Below are 23,554 nucleotides of genomic sequence, written 5' to 3'. Positions count from 1 at the left end.
ACCTCTGTGAATGTGAAAACAGCCCCGGGCCCAGCACAGCCCCCTGGGCAGGCATTGTCCCACGAATTCTGGCGGTCTGATCTCTCAGTCAGTCCTTCCTCCGAAACACTGCATCATAAATCATGACAAGGAATCCTTCCCCTTGGACAGAAGATGTCTCTGCAGGGGGTAAGGAAACCCCTGCCTTGCGAGTTTCTTTGAAGACATTTCCATAGTCCCACGTCTCTGTCTTTCTAGATGGTACCGAGCATATGTACTGATAGAATGCAAAGCCAGCGTTCCTGGCTTATGGAGACGCACAACAGTGAAGCCCAGCGGGGCAAAGAAAGAAGCTCTGAATGGCCATTAAATTCCTCTCTGTACTTAGTCCCACCCTCCAGCTTCTACAGGATAATGTCAACCCACCGTTCAGGGCCCCGTGAAACCAGGCTGCAGATCCCCCTTGATGTTGTTTTCTCTGGCCACGTGGAGGGATGGTTCAAGCCACCTGGTCTACCTTGCTAGCTCCTTGCCTTCACTAGAGCATGCATGCCAAGTCCTCCTAATTCTCCTCCCTGCTCAGTGCTCTCCAACCAACATGTCCCTCCCACCTAATTCCCAATCTCCTCCCTACCTTCTCTTAAATCCATATAGTACAGGTTTTGACATCAACTGCACAGAGTTGGGGATCACATATAGCTTCTTATATTCCAGGTATTTATCCAACCAAAGTTTACTGAGGAGTTATTTGGGACCATAGAGTACACCTAAAAGTTCTTGCCTGCTTGGAACTATAGTTCCAGTGGCACGCTTAAAAAACAACAACAAAAACCCACCACAATTACACAATTGATATTCAAATCCTTATCTTTTTCTCTATTTTTTTTCTGTGCTACTTTCTATTTTTTATTAACCAACCTGCAGGTTTAAATGAGATTTGCACTATCTTAGAGTCAAACCCAAACTTTTATTCGTCTTTCGGAAGAATAACAGTTCGGAGCTGGCAAGCTGCCAAGATTCCATGGGGCCGTCTCAGCCTTTATGAATCTCATGTCGGGGCCTGCAGGTGGGGGCCGGCGGCCACCTAGAAGAAGCCGCTATCCCCAGGGTCGCAGACGCACTCGCTCTCACACTCCGTGGTGTCGGTGTCGGCTTTGGTGTCGGCGTTGGTGTCCATGTCGGTGTCAGCAGCCGCCTTCAGGCCGCCGCCGTAGCGGTGGATGAGCAGGCGGCTGCCCTGCACGCTCTGCGCCACCACGTTGGTGCCGTGGCAGGCCATCAGCAGCCGGTTGCGGGGCTGCACGCGGTAAGCGAAGCGCATGAAGGCCAGCGAGTAGAAGATGAGCGCCGTGGTCATGCGGCCGCTGATGATCTCCGGGGACGCCTTCATGTCCTTAAAGGCAGCCAGCGGCAGGCCCCAGTTGAATACGGGACCCCAAAGGTGTGTGCTGGTCACATAATCCCGAAACTCCTAGGTCTTCACGTAGTCCCATGCCTTCCGGCACAGCGCAGCCATCGCTGCCATGTCTCCGAGCCGTGGTCACCGCCGTGGTCACCGAGCCGTGGGGGCGCGTGGTCACCGAGCCGTAGGGGCGCCAACGGCCGAACAGCCAGCTCACAATGACGTGGGCGTGGAGACAGAAGCCGCCGCAGCTCTGATCCTTACCTTCTGACTCCGATGAAAGGGGAGACGGGGAGACACTGTGTGGTACTCAGCAGAGCAGGGGCTTCCACGTTAGAGGCACCTTTTCTTCAAGTGTCAACTCTGTGTGGAGGAGGGTGCGCCAACCAACGTCTCCGAGGCTCAGCTTCGCCCCTTGTGAAATGAAGCCATCCATACCTACTTCTCGGCTTTCTTGAGAGGTTTCAATATTTTAACACATAAAGTTTTCTTGCATTAAGTGGTTGCTCATTAAACATGGATTGAACAAATGGAATGCATCTTTAAGTCTGTGGGAGATGATATAGAAGTGACATCTATGTATGGAAATAAGTATCTTGTTGCTCCTCCAAACTAAGGAAAATAAACACAAAAATATGAGCAGTTAAAAAATGTTCTGACAAAAAAAATCTTTAAAAATCTCATGTGGTTATTGATTGAGTGCTTACTATGTACCTGTCATTGGGGTGAAGAATTTAATTTTATCCCCTTGGGTACCTCTCAAAACCAACATGTGAGTAAATAACTTATTTTACAGATTTCAAATTAAGGCTTAGAAAAGCAACAGGGCCAGTAAGTATCAGATCTGTCTGTGTATGCCTTACTGTCCAGAATCCTGACTATCACATAGCAAGAGGTTTTTGAACATACAAGGATATTCACAAACACACTGGCATAAGCTGCACCAAGGTTGCAACTCTGAATTATTAAATGTTTGCATTCAGTATGCTTGGCTGACTTGTTGTACTCACAGCAAGCTCAGTAAGTGTTTAATAAATAAAGGAAGTAAAGTTTTGTATAAAAATAAGTGTCCAATTCAAAGTAGTCTGCCATAGACATAGGAAGGTCACTTGTGTAACTCAAGTATTACAAATTGTGTGTTTTCCAAACTCTCTCCAATTTCGCATTTGTAAAATTGGGGCGTTCTCATCTTCTGAAAGTGGATCTGATTTCTAAAGATGAGCAAAACTCATTCTAGACCAAAGCTGGAAACGAAAGAGCATCATCAGGCTGAGTACAGCTATGGCATGACTATGAAGTCATACAACAGATTCTCCCTCCAAGTACAATTCAGATAAAAGATTCATAGCAAATACTCCTTTGCTCGTGTGCATATGGCCTCTCACTGTACTCCACTGTGTGATAGATTCGATTGATGCAAAATACACGTCGCAGAAAGAGGGCAATTTACCTCCATTTCTATTTTTGCTCCATTTGGAGGAAATGCATTATTTGCACATGTAGAACCATGAGCAGACTCTATCTCGAGATACCACCTTCATCTGTCACTGTGAGTTATAACACTTTGCATTTGCAGAGTGATTTATGGTTTTAACATGCTCTGCTGTTAGCTAACGTCACAGTACCTCGAAGGTAGCTGTTATTTTCACTTCTCTTTTTTCTCTTAAGCCTTTCAAGGACGGTCCACTCTCATATGGTTTTTGCCATACCGTAGTAACCTTAGAAAGTCAGTAATTTTCTTTTTGGGTTTTTGCATTTTTTTTTTGCAAACTGTACTCATATTTATATTGTTTTCAACTTTGTTTTATGTTTTAAATATTACAACATCATGCATGTTCAGAAAAGCCATTTTCTCTACATGGAAGTCAATGCACATCACAATACTACCACACCAATAGCAATGAGGGGGAAAAGGGTGGATTACCTACCCTTCTTTTTCTCATTGCTTTTGGTGGAATATATGTACGCCTATGTTCATTGCAGCATTATTTACAATAATCAATATTTGGAAGCAGCCCAAGTGTCAATCAGTAGATGAATGGATAAAAAAACTGTGGTACATTTACCCAATGTAATACTACTCTGCTGTGAAGACAAAGAAAGTGTTACCCTTTGCAAGAGCAAGGATGGACCTGGAGAACATTAGGCTAAGTGAAATAAGCCAGTCAGAGAAAGACAAGTACCATATGTGGAATTTAATGAACAAATTGAACTATTAAACAAAATAGAGACAGACTCATAGAAAACAGGTAGACAGCTCTGGTGGTGGTGGGGACTGAGCAAAAAAGAAAAAAAGAGAACTCATGGACATAGACAACAGTGTGGTGATCAAGGTGGGGGGAGGTGGAAGATGGCATAGAGGGGATAAATGGTGATGGAAAAAGTCAAGTAAAATAAAAATTTTAAAAAGGCAGACTAATATAGTTACAGAATTCAAAAGTGAAAATTCTTCACATCTCAGTAAACATCATAGGCAAAGTCTAAAGATAGAAGACAACTGGCAAAATAATTTGGAAACTTTATATAACATTGTAGGTTGCAATATTTGCACTTATCCAGGGATTTATAGTTTTCACACAGCATAGTTACACAATTGTCACTGAAACTCATAATCTCAAAAAAATTTACGAAGTCAAACTCATAGAAATTGGGAGGAGAAAAGTGGTTACCAGAAACAGGAGGTGGGAGAAAAAGGGAGAGGTTGGTAAAAAGTACAAACTTTTGCTTATATAATTAAGAATAAGGTCTGAGGATCTAACATATAACGTGGTGCTAATACTTCATAACACCACACTGTAATTGGCTACAAGAGTAGAATGTAAGTGTTGTCACCAAAAACATAAAGGTAAATGTGTGAGGGGATGGATGTGTTAATTAACTGGATGGGGTGATCCAATCACAATGTTCATGTAGATCAAATCATCACGTCATACATGTGAAATTCCTTACACTTGTCCTTGTCAATTATACCTCAATAAAACTGAAAAAAACAGATTCAAGTATCAGAAAAAATGATGGAAGGAATTAAAAAACACCAAAAATAATATAAGACATGAGTTATTATTACTAGTAACAATAGTAAATAAACTTGGTTGCCAGGATCCCAACTCATGGCTGATGATTGATAAGGGCATCCAATTGCAATTTCCTTTAGCTCTATTTATGTGGCTAAGTGACAAACTTTATTCGTATTATATTCCTTTTCAGGAGGAAAAAGCTGGGGATCCAGGGTAAAATCCCATGACTATTTTCTCTTGTGTCATTGGAAATATAAAGCAGAAAGCTTTATATTATATCTCTTGTTAAAGGCGTATAAACCAAAAACAGAATCAAGTTGATTCCTAAACAGAGGGGTTTAAACAGCAATGTACAAATTTTATTCAGTCTCAGGGCCATTTGCAATTGTGTTTTAAGAAGTGCATAAAGACAATACCAACCATGTTTAAGAGCAAGAGATAATCTACTAGCTTTGTGCTTTACCAGGAAGGAAAAATAATTCCTTAGTCCTGTCAAAAGTTTCATGTCCTATTCAGAGATTACTCCCAAGTCCCCTGTAACAAAAGCCTAGCCTGAAATTCATGTGCTGAAATGCTAACCCCCAGCACCTCAGGATGTGACAGTGTTTGGAGATAGGGTCTCTGGTGAGGTAATTAAGTTAGGTTGAGGTCATTAGAGTGAGCTCTAATCCAATATGACTCGTGTCTTTATAAGCATAGGAAGATCTGAACAAAGCAACTGACAGAAAGATGAGGCGACAACAGAGCAAGCATGGCCTTCTACAAGACGAGAGGCCTGAATAGAACTCGCCCTCCTGACCCTTGGGAGGAACCAACCCTGTAGACATCTTGACCTCAGACTTCTAGCTTCCAAAACTGGGAGAAAATAAATTTCTGTTGTTTAAGCCACCAGTCAGTGTTGCTTTCTTATGGCAGCCTTTGCAGACTAATACAGGGACTGAGTTTAGTCCAAATGGCAATTTCTTAACAGCCATGATGAATGTCTGGAACCTGAGCTGGGACAGTATCCCCATGAAAGACAAACATACATATTCATGTAGGGGTAATACGGTATGGGAAAAGCATGCAATTATAAAAGGTAGATGTAGATGTGGAAGCACAAAGAAAAATCATTTAATAACAAAACCAAGTGATGGATTTTTTTCTGTTCATGTAGATGTATTTTTCCTGGAAACTTCAAAAGACTTTTGCTATCTTCATATTAAAAGAAGTGACTGCATGCATCAAAAGGAAGATGCTGGTTCTAATCAGAATGCTCAACACATGGTAACTAAAGTTAAATGACTATATATATATATATATTTACATATGTAATTGCCCTTAAATGAAGGATTCATTTCAGAAGTTTTGAGACTGGAGTGAGTCATCTGGAATTAAATAATGGAATGGACTAGAATCGTATGCCTTTCTCCAGCAGAACATGTATTAGGAAAAAGCAATTGTTTGATGATGTGTGGGGCATAAGCAGATCTATTTGTATTCTGCCCTTTGAAAATAGTCCTTGTATATGCACATTTTTATGTCATATAGCTCAAGGGCTGGTGATTACCTCTTTAAAGGAACTGCTAACCATTTCAGGAAATTGTTGAATATCTGAAAATGATTTCAGAGTGTGAAAACATTTTATACACTTCACAAATAAAATGCAGTCAGCTGGAAGGGACTACCTTATATTGCTGGCTCTATTTTGCATGTTTTTAATACTTTTAAGAGTTAGATGGTTTAATCTTTGGGTTCTTTGATAAGATACAGGTGCTACATTAATACACTTCAGTAAGTGTCCTCCCTTCACTTAATGTGAGTCTTCAAGTTTGCCTCATGACATGGCATTTTCTGCTGATGGCAAAATAGTAAGAAGATTCATGGGTTTCTTTCTTTAGATCTTTTTTTTTTCTGCTTCCAGTCAAACCTACGGTTAATAAACAGAAAAAGTTCACTTGGAATTGATCCAAAAAGAAAAAGGAAACACTAAAATTGCAGGCTATAATCTCTAACAAATTTGGGCTTGAAACCAGGTTTAGAGTAATACCCTAATTAGTTCATTTTGCTGACAAGAGAAAACCCAAATAAAGAAAAACAGACAGACATGCAAAACTATTAGTGCTTCTGTAGACTAGCACCTTGGTAACTTGCTGGACCTCATTACATTCCTATGAGATATGGCCTTGGGTCTAGACCGTGTTCATCTATAAATTCCATTATTTAAAAATACACAGTTCCAGGGGGTTAAGATAAACTTTATTTTGCCACTATGTAGTTCTTTAAATGCATGAGTGAATTTACATCTTTCTTTACAATTAAGTGTGGACTGTATTTACTTTATTATTAATTTTATTTTTGTTTTTTTTAGGGATAGGGGATACACATATCGACTGAGAAAATGTCTACCTTTTCCTGTCATCCAGAAGACTTAATAAAATGGAAATTAACTTTAATTGAAAGTTTGGAAGAACTTTCCATTTAAGTTACTGGTAATGAAGCCAATTTCCAGAATTATAGATCAAACTAGAATACTTCTTAAATAACTTCTATGATTTTTGGCCCTATATGCTTGACATATTGTATTCTATTTTTTCATACTTTATATTTTCTCAGAAATTATCCATTTGATCTAAAAATATGAAATTCCAAATATATTGGTATAATGTTCAAGATAAAGATTCTCCAATTTTTTAAAAATAACCATATATTTGATTTAATATCATTCTGTTTCCAAACTCATTAGAGGAATAAAAAACAATAGAGGAAATTCTAACAATTGAACAAAAGTCTGAAATAAAAAGAAAAATATGAAACAAAAAAATGGAACATATAGAGAATATCAAGTAAATATCAATAAGACCAATGATAATCATCATCATTCTAATAAATATAAAAGTATCAAATTACCATATCAACTAACACAGATTATGAAACGGTTGAAATATTGAGTTGCATTCCCTTTACAAGTATGCATCAAATCAGGAGGACATAATACATTAAAATATAAAAATATCCTGAATTTTAACTAATAATTTGCATATAATAGCAGAGATTAATTTTTAGGTGGAACAAACTTAGAATTATTTACTGGTTTGATCACAAAATAAATATGTCATTACAAGGTAGGTCAGAGGGAGGTGTGTTGGAAAAGGCCAATACAGTATTATTGTCTATAATCACTATGCTGTGTATTAAATTTCCAGGACTGATTTATCTACTAGTTAAAGGATTGGTACTCCTCAACACCATCTCCGCAATTCTCCCACCACCCAGTTCCTGCTAACTGTCATTCTCCTCTCTGTTTTCACAAGTTCAGATTTTTCATATTCCACAGTTAAGTGAGATCAGGAGTTGCCTTTTTAAACTGCTTTTTTTTATGTTTCCATTGGGTTCTCAGCATGCCCTGAGCTGTTGGAGAGCTGGGAAGGAAAGAATAGTCGAAGGAAGGCCCGGGTTTGCTCACCCATAATGAATTCAAAATCTTCAACAGAGCTCCTCACCCATCGGTCAACACACTTTGGGTTAATATCATTGCACTGATTCTGCCCACTCTTTCAGGAGGATCTGTGCAGAGCTGCCACTTGATTTAAGAAATATTGCTCAGTGTGGCTTAGAGATAATAAACTTCACTGGAGAGCCAAGGGGGTTGACTTCTCCCTGGAAACCTGCTCTTTCAGAGTTTTGCTTTGTTTTATTGGAGAGCCACACACAGAATTGGTATTTTTGTCCCCAGATAAAATCTTTCTCTAAATAACCACCCAATAAGGTACGGTTAGAGCTGAGTGACAGGATGTAATGAGAATGTTTGTGTGCTCAAACACTGGATTTTTTTTTTCCTAACGGAAATATAAAACTAAATAATTCATGTAACATTACTGACTCCCACACTATTAATTATAAGCGCCGTTGTCAATTTGCTGCCCCTCTAGTCATCCCCAAAAGGTTATTATTTACAGATTGTGGTATTATTTGCTGCCAGGATTCCATTTAAAAAAAATAAGTATAAACAATGGGAAGAAGTTCTTAGCACACCATAGAGTTCCTTTCCTTTCCTCTTGAAAATAACCTAAGCTGCATGTCTGGTTTTTAATTAATCCGATGTCAAGAGCTGATCCTAAAATTTCAAGTCGGAACAAAATGAGTGCAAATAATGAGACTGAAATAACTGCATAGATTAAGAAAAAAAAGTTATCAGAATGAATTTCTTTATGAATTAAGACCAATACCAGAGTAATCAAATATTGGTCATTTTAATTGACAAAAGACTAAAATTAAGGAAGTTGTTTATTTATTTATTGTTAATCCTCACCTGAGGACATTTTTCCATTGATTTTTAGAGAGTAGAAGGGAGAGGGTGAGACAGAGAAACATCGATGTGAGAGAGACACATCGATTGGTTGCCTCCCACACATGCCTCCCATCGAGCCTGCAAAAGAGATACAAGCCCTTGACCAGAATGGAACTGGGGACCCTTCAGTTGAGGGCCGACGCTCTGTCCACGGAACTAAAATGGCTAGGGCGGATATATTTATTTATTGGACTACAAGATAACAGCAATCTATTTTATAATAAGAGAAACATTTGAAATATGGCAAGCTATAAACATTATTTATCATTTATTAGGAATTAGGATATTTTTGGTTAAAAATTAAGGAATTGCCTTGAAGAGTTTTCTTTTCCTCTTCAGGAGGTTGAGAATATTCTATGACTCCCACTTCGATGACCAGGTTGATAACAAGCTCTGCAACATGTCAGTGTATGAACCTGCAGAGGTGTTATTAGGAAAAAAACAGTGTTATGTCACCCAGCAGAAAAGATCCTCTGAGCGGATACCAACAACAGTGGGGCCCTTCCTACTTTTTACAAAATGCTGTTTTGAGATGTTCTTTACTGTAAGTCACACAAGCAACCAGAACATTAATAATTTATAATTTCAGATTTTCTTGGAGCTGGGTCAATGGTTTGTAAATGTAAGCTTCACACAATTTATTCTAAGATTTGTGACAGGTATTTTCTTACCTTCAAAATTATCACTAAGGTACGATTTCAGCAGTCTGAACTACAGATGGATCAGAGAGACCGCTCCAGGGCCCCCACAAACCACTCACCCAAAGGCATTATTCAACTCCCTGAGGGTGAAAACAGGTATAGGCTGGGTAGTTGCCTGGGTTTCTTACAGTCTTAACTACATTCCACAATACTTTTCCCATATATATCTTCCAGCTCAAGACTGTGAGGGACCCCTAATGTATTCTAGTTACCAGACATAGCATTGGGTATATATATGGGTGATGAATGCAGAGTAGTTGAATTCAATTCAACTATCCACTTTATTCATAATACAGTTTTCAAATAAAATAACTGGAACTGTTTATTTCTTTTCTGTGCACAATCTTAGACAAAGCCAGAAACATACACACACACACACACACACACACACACACACACACACACAAACACACAACCATATCCGCTCTCAATAGCACATTTATTCACTGAGAAATTAACTACTTATACACATTTTGTTCCCTTTTAAATAATAAAATATCATCTGAATTGCTTAACAAATTACAGCCACCCACCTGGCCGGCTTTGCCCCAGTATTTAGCATACCTATAGCACTTTGGATTTGCCAAGTGCTTTATAATTCTTATTCTCTTGGCTATCACACTTCTGATGAGTAGCCCTATTTCAAGGGTACGTTATTATCTTCTGGTTGCTTCTATAAATCACTCAGTAGGAGAAATAAAGGATCAGGTGGGATGTCCTTGCACATTAGTTTGAGAGTTTTATTCAGAGGATTCATATTTCAACCAAGTGGAAAACTTTGGAATAAATAGTATAAAGTGAATTAAATCACCATTACTTTCTTCACAATTTATACTTATGATTCATGTGAAACTGCTATTCAACTTTCTAAAGCCAACTTTCTGCTCAAACAGACTTGTCAGTAAATCACTGATCCGCTGATGATTTTTCAGATTCCATGACATCTTTTTTTCTTCTTTTATATCACATCATGGACTCTGGGTCTGCTGAGATAGTCATATTTCATCTTTAGCTAAATAATACAAACCTGGGTATATTGAGTGCACATTTAGATTTTTTTTCTGATTTTTCAATAAGTACACTTTCAGAAATATATCAGTTATGAATCATGTTGCCTTTAGCATTTTTCAACGTCATTTGCTTATATCTGCCGATTATACATCAATATATCTCAGAACTTCAGAAGCAGTAAATGACATATTATACATGAAACTGCAAATCAACAGCCAGTATCGACTGCTGTTTGTATAATACAGTATTATCCACCATTATTCTCCACACGAACCCTTCAGACTGTGAACACTAATTCATTTAGTACTGCCACACTGATCCATCACCTGTCTCAATTCTATTCTATGATCTTGCACGTCTTTCCCTATTTCCAATGCTCATTTAAATTTTAACAACCATTTCATAAACAATACTCACTTCAAGAGCCTATACCATCTATTGTAATCCACAGATTTCTTCAGGAGTGTGCAATGAAAAAACAGTGAGAAGACTTAGTTTTTACTAGTCCTAGGACAAGCACATCCTTTATTTCCTATATATAGTCTCTAGACTCATTCACAAAACTGGATAATTATATCTATTTCTCAAGTACACAATTATTTTAAAACAACTTTAAAAATTAATCATCAAAAGCTATAATGTATAAATTGTTTTTAAATTTCCACAAGCTCCTATTGCACTTGGAATCTATGCAAGCTTCTTCTTCTTCTTTTTTTTTTTTTTCAATAGGTTTTTATTTATTTCATAGAGGGGAAGGGAGAGGGAGAGAAAGACCCATTGGTAATTTCCTGCATGCCCTCTACTGGGGATGGAGCCTGCAACCCAGGCATATGCCCTCACCGGGAATTGAACTAACCACCTCTGGGTGCACCAGACGATGCTCAATCCACTGATTCACACCAGCCAGGGCAGATGGCAAGCTTTGTGAGGTTCAAGAATGTATACAGTACTTTTATTGTGTTCTGCATAGCATGTGGTACAGTGCTGGCCATACACGTGAGTCAGTACAATTTGATTATAGATGGATTGGTTCTTCCTCTTATTCATTCAATTGGATGAGGACATAGATTACCAAATGCATTTACCTTGATGGATCTCATTTAACATTTCATTACCTCTTCACAAGTGATTAAGGCATTTGTGTTCAGAGTTTCTTCCTGTAACAAAACATTGGAGAAATAAATAAACAAACAAAACAGGCATACATTAGTGATGGGAGTGAAAGAGTTTTAGGATAAAGCAGTGATGTAATTGTTGAAGAGAAGATTGAGTATATTGAGAAAAGCTGAAACTAAGCAGGAGTTAGCCAAGATAGGCAATAGAGCAGTGGTTCTCAACCTTGGCTGCACATTAGAATCACCTGGGAATCTTTTTAAAATCCTGATTTCCGGGTCTCATCCTCTGGAAATTCTGTTTCTTTGTTAGTAATGTTGTGGCCCCACCCCATAACAAAGAAACAGAATTTCCGGAGGATGAGGCCCAGAAATCAGGATTTTAAAAAGATTCCCAGGTGATTCTAATGTGCAGCCAAGTTTGAGAACCACTGCAATAGAGGAATCTGAAAATGGTCTGCCTAGGACAGTGATGGCGAACCTATGATACGAATGTCAGAGGTGACACGCGAACTCATTTTTTTGGTTGATTTTTCTTTGTTAAATGACATTTAAATATATAAAATAAATATCAAAAATATAAATCTTTGTTTTACTATGGTTGCAAATATGAAAAAATTTCTATATGTGACACGGCACCAAAGTTAGGGTTTTTCAAAATGCTGACACGCCGAGCTCAAAAGGTTGGCCATCACTGGCTTAGGACAACTCAAAAGTTCCTTCTACACCGAGAGCAAACTGGAAGCTGTGGGAAAGCTATGTGTTTTGGTGACCACCATGTTCTAGCTTTGAGATGTTATGCAACTAGGTTAAACTCTGATTTTAAGGGTTCTCATGTATAATAACACCTGGTTCAGGAGAGTAGGGAATGGTTTTTAGCAACTTTTAATTTTATTAAAAAGCAAGTTCCTCTAAAACATTAGTCTTAGGAGGAGTGAACAGGAAAGATCTAATCTGAGTAGGTGACTAACTAATATAATTAAACACATACCCAAGGTCAGACCCGGTGCACGGATTCATGCACCTGTGGGGTCGGAGTGTCTGCTTCCTGGTCATCAGTGTACATCATAGTGACTAGTCAAACATTCGAACTGTGACACTTAGCATATTAGGTTTTTATTATATAGGATATATGTATATATAATTAACATGACAGTAGTCAGATGTTTAAATACTTTCCTGAAAAAAATTATAATCAGTGTCTGCTTATATATTTGTAATTTACTAAATTGAATGAAATGGATAAAACTTTCTATCTATACTCATGGCTTTTGAACATGATTTGTTCATTTATTATTAACTAGAGGCCTGGTAGATGAATTCATGCACCAGTGGGGTCCCTTGGCCTGGCCTTCGGGATTGGGCCGAAACTGGCTCTCTGACATCCCCCGAGGGGTCCCAGATTGCAAGAGGGTGCAGGCCAGGGACCTGAGGGACCCCACCGGTGCAGATCGGGGCCAGGGAGGGATGTGGAAAGTTGGCCAGCCAGGGAGGGGCCACGGGAGGGCTCCAGGGCATGTCCGACCCATCTTGCTCAGTCCCAATCAGCTGGACCCCAGGAGCAAGTTAACCTACCAGTCAGAGCTTCTGACCCCTGGTGGTCAGTGCACGTCATAGTGAGTGGTTGAGCAGCCTAGCATATTACGCTTTGATTGGTTGAACAGACAACCAGATGACCGGACACTTAGAATATTAGGCTTTCATTATATAGGATGAGCCTTTTTAAAGTTCCCATGAAACAATTTTGTCCAAACCTTTTATGTGCATATTTGATATTAAGCTTTTCATTGCAGAAATTTAACCTTGGATGTCATAGCCATTTTTTATCTAAGTTATTTGAAATATAATACATCTAAAACTCCATGTGTACTGCTGTCATAGCAATTTTATCCAAAGACACAATATATATTTACATTATATTTGATATTTAAAAAAAATATCTGGGTGTATATTCAAGATTATCACAATGAAACAAGAATTAACTATAATACTTACTCTATTTTTCCTCACCATTTATTTAGAAACTTCCCAAACCTACATAAAAGTTGCAAGAACAGTACAATTAGTGATTCTAGGTGAAAGTTACATCAGATCCACATCTTTTACTTAGAATCACCAATTGTAAACATTTAGCCACATTTGCTTTGTCTACTTGACACTTCAAATATACACAATAAAACGTCTTTATAACGTGTTTTTAAAAGCTAGAAGTGACTATAGTCAGAGGATCGGGGCCAAAGTCATGTGCTATTCCTTCTCCCTTTCTTTTTAAATGTATTTATTTTTATTGCTTAAAGTATTACATATATTACATATGTCTCCCTTTCCCCCATTGACCTCCCCCCGGCCATCCCCACCCCCCAGCACATGCCCTTACCCCTTAGTGTCTGTGTGCATTGGTTATGTCCTTCTCCCTTTCAAATGAGGTTCACTCCACTGAAGACTGGGAACTTTCACTCCTCTCATTTTCTTATTCTACCATCTGAAGTTACACAATACAGTTTCATAGGGGGAAAAACTGCTTTTGATCATGAGTCCAATTATCTAGAAATTAACTATACCTGCTTATAAGATGTTGAGCAGAAATGCCCTCCTACAGAGCTGTGCTTTGGCTATTTCTGGGCTTTTTATCATCCATTATACTTCTTGGTACATTTTTTTTATTTGGGGCACGTTTAATAGTCACATCAAACCTTGTCTTACATTAGGCAGTGTAGAAGAAGCAAAACAGGACCAAAGCATATTTTAAATTTCATTTTCTACACGAGACTCTTGAGGACCAAGCAGAAGTTTAACCTTGGAGGTCCTTGCCTCCCTGGGGCTCCCCATCATGAGTGTCCTCAACAGCATAGGCTGACTTCATCCCTGAGCCACTGCTCATTTCTAGAGGGAAGATGGTAGAATGAAAAGAGGTAAATCGTCCCAGCAGGACATCACGTACTTCTTTGCTTATAAAAATAAAAACTGCTTTCCTGCAGCTGGCCAGGGCCCCAGGGTCAGGATGGGGCTACTGAAGCATATCATGCTCTTGTATCATACTTGACCTCTGAGTGCTCCTTAGGAAATCATGAATAATATGACTTCTCTCAAAGGCACTGAAACTTTTACTTCCAATAATCATTTAAACCATTGCTTCACAGATTGGACTCATCAAAATCAACTGGGGAAGGCTGTTTTCCCTGTTCTGGCTTCAAGCAGAAGTTCACCCAAGAGCAACCAATTGGACTTTCTAGGGTTTATGTGTATTTTTTTAAAATAAATTCTTTATTGTTTAAAGTATTACATATAGTTTTACATGTCTCCTTTTCTCCCATTGACCTCTCCCTGGCCACCTCTACACCCCCAGCACATGCCCTCTCTCCCCTAGTGTCTGTCCATTGGTTACGGTTATATGCATGCATAGTAGTTCAAATCCTTTGGTTGATCTCTTACCTCCCCACCCCCTTCCCTCTGAGGTTTGACGGTCTGTTTGATGCTTCTCTGTCTCTGGATCTATTTTTGTTCATCAGTTTATGTTGTTCTTTATATTCCACAAATGAGTGAAATCATGTGATAGTTACCTGTCTCTGACTGGCTTATTTCGCTTAGCATAATGCTCTCCATGTCCATCCATGATGTTGCGAATGGTAAAGTGTTCTTTTTTTTTTTATAAATCATCTGAGGTGATCCATGTTCTTGTGATTCTGATAAGCACCACTGATTAAGAATCCATGACTTTAGATGTAGTGGTCACTAACACAAAGGCTAGCAAGTTTAGACTTACATTTGCAAAAGAGCTAACAACCGATCTGTCCATTACCTAAAATTTCCATAGTTCTTGACTTCAAACCTATTCTTATTTTCAATGGCTGCACAGATTTTAAGATTTTAGATTTTAAACTAAATAACAAAAAAAACTTCCATATTAAAACAAAATATTTCCAAAGGTTATGACTCTTTTATGTTACTTATCTTTCTGATTGCTTAAGCATTAAGCAATTAACTTTTAGAACATGCACTTAAAATCTTCAATTAAAATAAAACCTTTTAACTATTGACACACTAGTGATAAATACATCATTATATAAACATATTCAATTATTCATTCGTTTATTTCACAAAATGTTATTGAATGCATACCTCATGCTAAGGATGTTTCAGGAACTGGGACTATAGCCTTGAAAAAATAAAAGTCTCTGGCCATTCAGTGCACACATTTAGTGTGTATTTATGCAATAAGCAGTCAGTAAGCAATTACTATATGTTATAAAAACATGATTGAAAAAATAAAGCACCAGAGTGAAGGGGTTAGAGAGCTGGAGGCCAGGTCTAATTTAGATAGGAGGGTTAATAAAGGTGTGAATGACAAGGTGACCTAGACTAAGGAGGGAATGAGTCCTGAGGACCCAGATTGAGGGAATAGCAATTCCCCTGGGTCTGGTGAGCTTCCCACTGACATCTCCCCTTTCTAAACTAGTGTTACCCCAGATCTACTTCCTGATGGTTCATTTCATGATTCCAAGACACCTTCCAAAAGATAACCATTAGGAAACTTTGGAGACAAAGAGTTTATTACTTACAGGCCTTGGAGCACCAGGCATGCCAGGGGCACACAGCAAGTCATGGGTAGAGAACACTCGAGGTTCTGGCCTGGGTTCTGCATTTATTGGGGTCCAGCGTAGGGGCCTAGGGTTTTGAGGACTCACTCTTTTTGGTGAATTTAGAACATAAGAGCAAGAATTTAAAGCATAGAAAGAAGAAAACAAGCTGCCCACGTGGTTGGTTATTGAAATCAACCAAGTTCTCGAAAACAAATGGCCAGAATGATGAAGACAGAGAAATGGATTCATTGAAAAAAATTAAGTGAAAAATGTCCTGTTTATCCTATATAATTTTCAGTTTCACTTAACTGCCTCATACACCCAACTTCATAAATGTTGGACAAAATGTTTTTGGATTTTTTGTTGGAAAGAGAAGGCACTGCATTAACATGGGCACTGATGATGGCGTTAGCCCTTACATTTATAGCCTCACACCATCTGGTCTCAGAAGGAAACAATATCAACCGGCTGGCTGGCTTATGCTTAAATATTTTTAGTGTGGGACCTCGGGGCCTCCCAAGGACAACCCGTTCTATCTGGAGATTCCTTTTGTGGACTTCTCCCTTACTTTGACCTGTGTTGCCTGTCACCCACCCACAATACAGTCACAGTTTCGGATATGCTGAGTAAATCCAACCCTCAACCACTGAGCCACATCAGCTGGGCAGTAATTGCCACTTTTCACCAGTTGTTCAAAAGACCTTTTCAGTTTATAGGAGATTAGAGAAATATTGAGGGCTTAGAGAAATGTTGAGGGCTTATCACTATTGTCAGAAAGACATGCAAAAAAATAAAAATGATTTTCCTATCTTAATTCAATATCCACTAGTATTCTAAATCTGTGTCTAAATCACATTTATATCTACCTAAACCCTACTGGATACTTATATCCCCTTAAGTGTATTCATTTCCATTAAAAGCACAAAATTCAAAAGATTCTCAGACGAAATTAAAAAATTTTATCCAGCTTTTATATAGTTGGTGTATGAAGCAGTTAAGTGAATCTGAAAATTGTGTAGAACAGGATATTTTTCACTTTTAGTTTTTTGTAATTAAGTGTAATTTCAATAGTAAATAATTTTTTTCATTTCTACCCAAAATGTTATAACTTATAGAGGCCAAGCAAATTAAAACATATTAGGATTTCACATTCTTAATGCCCTTGTTTTTATATAAATTCAAATGAAGTGAGAAGAGAAATACATGAAGTTGGGTAAGTAAATGTTATAGTTAATTGTGGGGCTGTTGCTACGTGCCAGCCATGCTTAAAATATGCCTTACGTGTAATTCACTTAATTTTCATAATCCAATGAAATAGATGCCACCATTTGCCTAGGAGCAGGGAGGTTGTTACCCATTTTACACAGGTGAGTGATAAAGCAGGGCCTGGAAGCCAGGCAGTGTGACACCAGGGCTGCCCAGCCCTGCAACACGACTCAGCCGCTTGGCAGGGAGAGGGGACTGTCATACCTGTGAATTTATACACAGCTGAACATGCTCTGTCACTCTTATTAGAAGTAGCCTGTTCTAACCAGCTACTCTGTACATGTCCTCAAGATGTGTGGGAAAGATTGTTAAGCTATCATACCTGTGCCAGAGCAATTTTCAGTAAGAGATAAGCCCATGGTATAACAGTGATTCCCAAAGTGGGCGCTACCGCCCCCCGGTGGGCGCTGCAGCGATCCAGGGGGGCGGTGATGGCCACAGGTGCATTTGGGGGCGATGAGTAACTGCTATTAAAATTTTAAAAAAATTAATTTCCAGGGGCTGAGTAATATTTTTTCTGGAAAGGGGGTGGTAGGCCAAATAAGTTTGGGAACCACTGGTATAAAACATAAAACATGAATTTTAAAATTAACATTTGTGTAAACATTTGTTTTTCCATAATAGACTCTCCTCATCTGGTGTTTTTATTTTATTTTTCCCATCAACATTTATTCCCTCTATGTGATGCTATTTTATAAGAAGAAAATCTTGAGGCTCTGGAGCAGTGGTTCTCAACCTTCCTAATGCCGCAACCCTTTAATACAGTTCCTCATGTTGTGGTGACCCCCAACCATAAAATGATTTTCGTTGCTACTTCATAACTGTAATTTTGCTACTGTTATGAATCGTAATGTAAATATCTGATATGCAGGATGTATTTTCATTGTTACAAATTGAACATAATTAAAGCATAGTGATTAATCACAAAAACAATATGTAATTATATATGTGTTTTCCGATGGTCTTAGGCGACCCCTGTGAAAGGGTAGTTAGACCCCCAAATGGGTCGCGACCCACAGGTTGAGAACCGCTGCTCTGGAGTCTCATTTTATAATAACATAAAAAGGGAGGGGTGGCCGCACTGTGTCCAACATCACAATTGAGCAGTTGATCATGGACTCAAATCCAATTATTCTAACTTTAAACACTGTAATTAATATTTAAAAATAATCTGTTTTCAAAATTTCATAAAATCTATCAAACCTATGACTCTCAGGTTCTTCATGTATAATATAAAGGGATTATATTAGAATATTACTTTTCTCAAGTCTGCTCAAACTCTAAAATTGTCTCTATAATTACAAATTACTTACAACTCAATTAAAAGGAAAAAACACTTTGTGGAAGATCAGTCTTAGCTGTCTTCTTTGCCTGCACAGAGAATTATTCATGTCACAAGAAAAAATAAATAGTAAAAATAAGCGATTACATGTTTTCAGTTTATTTTAGAAAAACAAAGGTTTACAATTGGCGTCCTAAGGCAGGATATTAGGGTTCAACTAGTAATACAGACTCTCAAAAGACCTTTATAGATTAGTCCAAAGTAGAAAACTGTTGGCCCACTCTTGGACTCAGACACATTCAGGAAAAATAGATATTTATAAAAATAAAATGGCAAACCTAACCCCACTTATTGACTGTCTTAACATCCCACATTGGTGTAACTGGGCAATTTCTGCATAAGAACAGCCCAGGGATTTTTCCCTGTCATACCTTCGTATCAGATTGAATTGATGAAAATATTGAAATTATTTTTGCAAAATAAAAGCAAAAGAAAACCTACAAAAAAAACACAATAAAATAAAACCCCTGAAACAAATCACAAGAAACAACAAAAATCCACTAAACAAAAACAATACAGCTAATTGTTTACTCATACAGACTCCTTCTTCAACCTCTAGGCATTTGGCTCCTAATGTTACTACTAAATCAGATACCAGGAAGCATGTGTGAAGAAGAAAATGAAAATTCTAGATCTAATCCATGTCAAAGAAGTTTCAGAAGCAGCAATATTAGAGAAATATTAAAGTACACAGTAAAACAAACTAAAAGAATTGCAAACACATGGGATGCATGGCTTGATTAAAAACACGCACTCTCTCTGAATTATCTTTGACAACTGTCTGGACACCAGATTCAGCAACAGCAAACAATCTAGAACTTTGCATTTTGGAAGTTAGAAATGAACTTTACTACTGTAACAAGGCCCACAGACTGAAGGCAATTCCCACTCTTTCTTTCTATGTAATCATAGGAAGATTCATCACAGATTTAGGATCTGTTCTACAAGATTCCTTAAGAAATCTACCTTTATTCTGAAGTGTTTTGTTTTTTTTTCTTTTCTGGAAATGAAAAAAAAAAAAAAGCATTTCTAATAAGCTCTAACATCACATTGAAGGGAAAAGCATACCAGTGAGCAAAATTTAAATTTGTTTTGCAAAGAGTTGACAATATCCTAGAGACATGTAAAAAGCAAAATACTAGTACAAAAAAAGTCAAATTATTCACTTACAAACCATCTACATATTTTGTTTTCCCAATAGACACACTTTGAAACACAAACAGAAGACGGGACAACAGTATAGAGTTGTGAAAAAGATAACAGAGACTGAAGACAAAAATCGCTGGACTTTTGTTTGTTGATACATACTGAGCTTTACTCTTTCTTTAAATTTTTTTTCCTCTTGAGGTCTTTCATTTGATACTTTTGTCTTTCATTTGAAAAGACAAAAAACGTGCAAATGATGGACATCTGATAGTGATAAACACGAAGCAAAAAGCAGTAACATGTTCTATCATTTCCTGCTTCACGGGCAATAGCTAACTTCCTTACCAGGCTGAGATTCAAGTGAGGCATCTGTATTTATGTTGGCTTTTTACTGTTGCAAAACAAGCCTGACCCCTAGGAACATTAATATTTATCTTCCAAAAGAATCCCTCATTACTCTTTGGAGAGGAATCTACTGGTCAAATTAATAGCATTTATCTCTAAATTCCATTTAAGAACACTTCATTCTAATATTTCCTGAAATTCCTTGGGACTGCGTATGTGATTCCTTACTATAAAATACTAACAGGGTGCCAAACATTAAGAATTAGTAATTATTACATACTAATAAAGTACATGGGTATAATAAAACAATTACTAGTAACTCCTCAGTACTTAAGACACAGCTTCAGTTTAGTTGTGATCAGTGGGGCATTAGAAATCACCAAAGACTGCCCTTGGGGATCAAAACCCTGAACAACTCCAGTGTCAGGACCACAAATTACAGTTTTACAGTGAATGAACATTTTAAAACATTTGATAAAAATCTTTATATTGGATAACCCAATTACTCAAGGAAAAAAAGCCATCTAATAAAAATTCTAAACTTAGCTACAATCAAGACCTCAAAGATAAACTAATCTACAATAAACATATCAAACTATTACTTAAAAACACCAATTTTTATGCATTCCGTCAGATAGAGATTTCCTACATCTTATTATAGAGAGAAGACGACAGGCTGAGAGGGCTGACAGAATTGAGAGGATGGAGAAGATAACTGGTCGACCTCTTAAATCACTGAGCATGATTTTGTTGACAGGCTGATTATGTCACTCATTACCCGTTATGAACATAGACATGCCCATAGTATTACATAACATGTATGCCAATAAATATGATATGTATATATGTGTGTGCGCACATGTATACACACACACACATACACAGATAAGTTACCAAAAAGTTACAATGCTATAAACATAAAATATGACATATATTACTTTTTAAAAAGCAGCAGGTGCTTTTAATCTAAGGAAATTTTTAGAAATCTCAATATAGGAAACAGAGAAATAAAGCAGGCTGTCTGGCTAATGCAGGGCAGGAGCTACAGACACCTTCCTTTCCCACAGTGACTGCTGAGATGCCTGCTAACAGCTTCGCAGGCATGGTTAATAATCACTGCTCCAAGAAAATCTGTTTCTGTTACAAAGATCAAACATAGACTATTTTTTGCCACTATTTAGGCCAATGTGGAATTTTTATAACACAACTAAGTATAAAGTTAAAAAGTAACATTTTCTCTCCTTTAAAAATAACAAAATAAAATTGCTATGCCATATAAAACCAAATTTTTAAAATTTCATAATCTTAGTATGATCCATGGAAAAAGTTATTGGTTCCCCTTAAAGTTCCTACATTTTAAAGACTTAATTATGTCCATATAAACTGTATTCAAAATATAAGAGAATGATGGTAGGAGGTGGAATCCTATTTTTCTCTATCAAACACTATCTCCTACCCGACTGACCCACTTAAATATTCAGCCCAGGAATCTTAATTCTGTCACCGAATATTCAGACAGAGAAACTTGCACAAAGAACTGATCTGTTTTAACATGTACAAGGTAAACTTCCATGGAATATTTTTTTAGATACATATTTCCTCTCTTTGTTCCCAACATCTCCCCATTTTTAAGGACTACTGTAATCCATGCAGTTGATATTAGCAAAATACAAATAACTTGTTCTCTTCTGTAAAGACCATGATTAAATGTCTAAATTCAATAAATAGACTCTTTAATAATTTGACATCATAGCAGAGTCTCAATCTGTCTTCTTCTCTAATACATCCTTGGGCTCTTGCCTGGCAGGCACTAGAGACTGTCCGCTCCTTGGCTCCTGCAGTTCTCTGCTCTCCTCCGTTGCTTCCTGGCTTTCAGTTTCGCTTTTGGACACTTCATACCGCTCTTCTATGTAGCCTCCGTCTGTGTCGGCTGTGTAGATGCCATAGCACATGATGCTGATGACACCCAGAGGCAGGCCGAAGAGGAAGCAGCCCATGATCGGAGAGCTCTTGAATATGGACTGTGGAGAGAGAATTACAGCTCAGTCCCCTCAAGTGCATTCATACATAAACAGCATGAATGAATGAAAAACCACTACAGGCTTTGTTCTCTTGCTGCTGTCCAACCTGCTCAATGTCAATGTTTCTGCAGTAACTACCATGTTAAAGATACTGTAAAAGATAAAAATTTTATCTCGTGTGTGTGTGAGTGTAATCAGCTCCGGGCAGTAGAAAACGCACCAAATGCTATGCCGTTTCTTATGCCATTTCTTTTTCTCATATGAACCACAAAGGTCTGTGTGATGGCTCCTGTGTGCTTGGCAGCTGGTGTTCCTGGCTCCAGAACTCGGCTCACTGGGAAGGCTATTTACCATAAAGGTGTAACACATTGCTTTCACATGACATTTTTAATACTCGTACTTATCTAGTTAGTATAAGGCCACATTCACTTAATAATTTCTGTAAATTTATCTGCTGTCTTCTCAGCTCCCAAAAAAGTAAAAGCAATTTCCCTGGTTAGGTTTTCAACTACAGTACATTCTGAGTGACTAACTCTTTAGAACCACGTAGACAAATTCAGAGGAGTGCAAGGGCACTGTGGATTGAGGAAACAGAAGAAAGCTTCATAAAATTAAGGTGTTTTGAGGCAGAAATGTAAGCAAGAGTGAGAATGCGGCTGGGCATGGTAAGGTGTAAGCACCAGCATGACACAGCAGGGAGGTTGACCCAGCAGTCAAAGAGCAGGAAGACAGAACCGGAGATGCAAAGAGGACTTGGATGTGCATCACTGAGGGGAAGGAAAGTGATCAAGACGGACTATTCTCGTGCTATCAGTTGTGCGGTGGTGTAAGAAAAGGCTCGAGACGGCAAGAGGAAATGAGAAAACCAAGTGGACGTCAGAGCCCCGGCTGGACATAAGGTGCTGAGGGCCAATCCACACTGGTGTCAATAGGAAGGTAAAGAAGGTCACTACTGGTAAACTGAAGAATGCATGGAGTAAAACTATTAGAACTTATCTCTCACCAAGAGAAGGTCAGCTGTACTGGCCAGAATGAATGAGGTAGGGGGTAGATCCAGACAGGCAACTAGAGCCAAACGTAAGGCTCCACCAGATTCAGGAAGGCCTCTACTCTCAAGCTGGTTGAGCCAAAGCTGGGTAGTAAGAAGATTTCTGAGAGCTCTAAGCAAGAAGGGTTCGGATCCAAGAACTTACAGAGATGGGGAGGAAAGACTGGAAAACACTGCTGTCACGCTCACTGGTTCTGAATGGCAGTTACTCACCCAACACAAAGAGATGGAGACCAGAGAAACAATTTCCACCC

At 38.2% G+C, this 23,554-nt stretch overlaps 1 protein-coding gene across 15 annotated transcripts in view; it reads right to left on the bottom strand.

The window, feature by feature from the left end:
• Positions 1-926: 926 nt before the first annotated feature.
• TMX3 (thioredoxin related transmembrane protein 3) overlaps positions 927-23,554 on the bottom strand; it is a 53,160-nt gene continuing 30,532 nt past the window's right edge. For 6 of the 15 annotated variants that reach the window (XM_023745282.1, XM_023745273.1, XM_023745274.1 and 3 more), the window contains one exon: positions 18,827-22,252. In XM_023745282.1, coding sequence (XP_023601050.1) covers positions 21,992-22,252 — 261 coding nt within the window. In that variant the 3' untranslated portion in view covers positions 18,827-21,991. Of the gene's footprint in view, positions 1,994-8,973; positions 9,145-10,264; positions 10,442-11,525; positions 11,598-18,826; positions 22,253-23,554 lie in introns of those variants that run through there. The other 9 variants (XR_002826552.1, XM_023745276.1, XR_002826551.1 and 6 more) reach the window with 9 other exon arrangements.

Source organism: Myotis lucifugus, unplaced genomic scaffold (assembly GCF_000147115.1).
Source record: "Myotis lucifugus unplaced genomic scaffold, Myoluc2.0 scaffold_530, whole genome shotgun sequence".
Classification (NCBI taxonomy): domain Eukaryota; kingdom Metazoa; phylum Chordata; class Mammalia; order Chiroptera; family Vespertilionidae; genus Myotis; species Myotis lucifugus.
Note: the sequence above shows the minus strand (reverse complement) of the source record. Positions and strands in the feature narration are given on the sequence as shown.